Consider the following 3,085-nt stretch of genomic DNA (forward strand, 5'->3'; position numbering starts at 1 on the left):
TATGGCTGTCGACCGGGAGGGACTCCTCTGGGTTGAGTCTTGACTGCTTGATATTACTGTTGAGTGGGAGGTATTTTCTAGCATGGCGGGCGGTGGACAAAAATTCGCTCGAAGTTAGTGTGAGGTGGTGGGAAAGATGATGTAGGGGTGTCGAAAAAAAAGGCGGGGGTCCGGGGTTTGAGAAGAAAGGTGGGATTTATCCTCTTTTGTCCTCTTTTAATTTCCTGATTTCCTGTTTTCCTGGATGTCCTGGAAGGGCATAGGAAGAAGGAGATCAGGTCCGCAGGAAGCGTTCCAGGTCGCTCATTTTTCCTGGAAACTCCGACCTGGAACGCTTCCTGGATCAATTTTGAAACCCCCTAATATCCTGGAAAAGATGGTTATCAGCTTGCTCTCCAGTGTCTCCTCGATTCGCCGAGCCCTCCTCAGTAGTCGCCCCCAAAACCTCCTGCTTCCGGCCAGAACCAACATTGGCGCGCGACCAAGCCCTTCATTCTCATCGCGGACACTGACGATCAAGTCGTTTAATAAGACCTTGTATACCCCTCTGGCCGAATACGACGTGAGTCTCTCCTTGCCTCTCTTGTACTTCCACCAGCGAATGTCGATCGCTGACTGCCACTGTCCTTTGCTCCATTGACCGCCCTTTTCTAGCCGGAAATGCAGAAAATCATCGACGATGAGGCTTACCGTCAATTCTCGGGCTTGGAATTGATTGCATGCGAAAAGTAAGAGTTCATCCACAGAGCAAAAAGATGCATCCATTTTCCCGATCGATCCCAAAACAGATCCAAGTTGACCAACGAAAGCTCGACTGCTCTCCCTCCATAGCTTGACATCTCTTGCGGTCATGCAGGCCAATGGCTCAATCCTCACTAATAAATACCCGGAGGGATTGCCTGGTGCTCGCTACAATGGCGAACATGCCGATAAACTTCAGACTCTTTGCCAACAACGCGCTCTGAAGGCTTTTCGACTGGACCCCAAGGTTTGGGGCGTTAACGTACAGCCATATTCTGGATCGACTGCCAAGTAAGTTACCGCAGGAAAACCACCCCCAACACAAGAAAGCCGGAAAATTGACCTAGTTGAATGTTAGCTTTGCGGCATACACAGCATTGATTGAACCACAAGACCGAATCATGGGTCTATCTGTCTCAGACGGAGGACATCTAACGCATGGCCACTACTCTGCTCAACATAAAATCTCAGCCTCATCGATCTATTTCCAATCGTTCCCTTACAGACTGAACCCGGAGAGCAAGCTGATCGATTACGACTACCTAGAACAGACCGCTCAGGTCTACAAACCCAAGATCATCATCAGCGGTGCTAGTGCCTATCCGCGTGATTGGGACTACAAACGCTTGAGGAAAATTGCTGATGCCCACGGCGCTTTCTTGATGATGGATGTCAGTCTCGCACGCTCCACTTCTTGATATCACATGCTTTTTTTTTGTTGCTGACTTTGGGTGTTTGTGCATGTTAGATGGCCCATATCTCAGGATTGATAGCTGGACAAGTGCACAACGACCCGTTTGAGGAGTGTGATGTGGTGACGACGACGACGCACAAGACGTTACGAGGACCGCGGGCGGGCCTGATATTTTTCCGAAAGGATAAGGATGAAACGATGGAGGATCGGATCAACAAGGCAGTGTTCCCGGGCTGCCAGGGCGGGCCACACAGCCACACGATTGGGGCGATAGCGGTGGCCTTGAAGCAGGTGGCTGAGCCGAGCTTCAGGGAGTACGCGCAAGCGGTGATCGAGAACTGCAAGGCTCTCGCCGCCAGACTCGTTGAGCTTGGGTACACCCTCCAGACCGGCGGCAGCGACAACCATCTCGTGAACTGGGACCTCCGTCCGCTCGGCATCACCGGCTGCAAGGTCGAGAAGATCTGTGATCTATGTTGAGCCCTATTTCCTCAGAAAGACCCTCCATATTTCGCCTGAAGAGCCTCGCATCAATGCTGAATCTTTCTCGCCCCGACTCCCTCTCTCCAGGCCACATCACTATCAATAAGACTGCCGTCTCTGGTGACAACCCGGCCCAAGCACCAGGAGGAGTTCGGCTGGGTACCTCGGCACTCACCTCCCGTTCGATGGGCCCCCAGGAGATGGTCGAGGTGGCCAACTTCATGCATCGTGTCGTCCAGATTTCTCTCATCCTTCAGCAAGAAGCTGGCTCGACACATCTCAAGGATTTCCTGCTTCCTGCTACTCAGGGCGATGGGCACGGAAGACAACTCCTGAAGCAGTTGCATCATGACGTTGCCCTATTCAGTCAGAAGTTCGGTCTACCAGGTGTTGACGTTAATCAGATCAAATCACCCGTGTGACAATCTGGATATGATTTACAAGTTTTTTTTCGTTATCCATCCACGTATGAACTAGATTTACGCTTTATTCATGATCTCTCCTCCTCATCATACGTATCTATTTTTCTCTGGTTTATTGAACAATGCTGCTTGTGTGTAACTGCTACTAATGAAGACACGAAACAAATGTTGATGTAAAGTATAACCTTGTAATGAAATCTCACTTCTTGATTGTTTTGATGTAAACCAAGTCTGCCAGTCCTCTGACCTAGACCTCCGTCCTGAGGCGTCCTGGAAGGCCTTCCTGAGTCAGATCTGGATTTCCAGATCCCAGAGTTCAGGGTCTGCTAGATCCCTTGCCCCCGACCCAATCTCAATCAACCATCATCCCATTTTAATGATTTCTGCCTGTCCAAAGGTGACATGGACAGCTTCCACTTCACCTAACAATCAGTTTCATTAGCTTGTTGAGACAGAGGAGCCAGCAATGCTTTTTTTTCTTCTTCGGAATGTGGGGCAGTTGATCTGACACCAGGGGAGAATTTGACACACTCTCCAGAGAGTGCCTAACTGTAATTTTATGTGGTTCTGGGTCTGATGTAAGTCAGATATGTATTAGGAAATGATTGCTAAATTATTCAGAAGTCAATGGGAAGTCTGTTATAATTTATGAGGAAGTATCAAAGGACCTCATGCAATGTTGTACAGAACTTATAATTCTTTAAGGATAACTCAATTACAACATATGTTGAAATGATAGTTACTC

The 3,085-nt window shown here is 48.9% G+C and overlaps 1 protein-coding gene across 1 annotated transcript; it reads left to right on the forward strand.

Annotated features, from left to right (window-relative positions):
• Positions 1-376: 376 nt before the first annotated feature.
• Positions 377-2,340, forward strand: PtA15_13A166 (uncharacterized protein; the record flags this gene model as incomplete). The annotated part of the gene is made up of 5 exons (XM_053162336.1): positions 377-562; positions 655-728; positions 832-1,032; positions 1,100-1,301; positions 2,176-2,340. 5 exons carry the CDS (start codon positions 377-379, stop codon positions 2,338-2,340), a joined length of 828 nt encoding a protein of 275 aa, XP_053026322.1.
• Between the last annotated feature and the right edge of the window lie 745 nt (positions 2,341-3,085).

Source organism: Puccinia triticina, chromosome 13A (genome assembly GCF_026914185.1).
Source record: "Puccinia triticina chromosome 13A, complete sequence".
Classification (NCBI taxonomy): Eukaryota; Fungi; Basidiomycota; class Pucciniomycetes; order Pucciniales; family Pucciniaceae; genus Puccinia; species Puccinia triticina.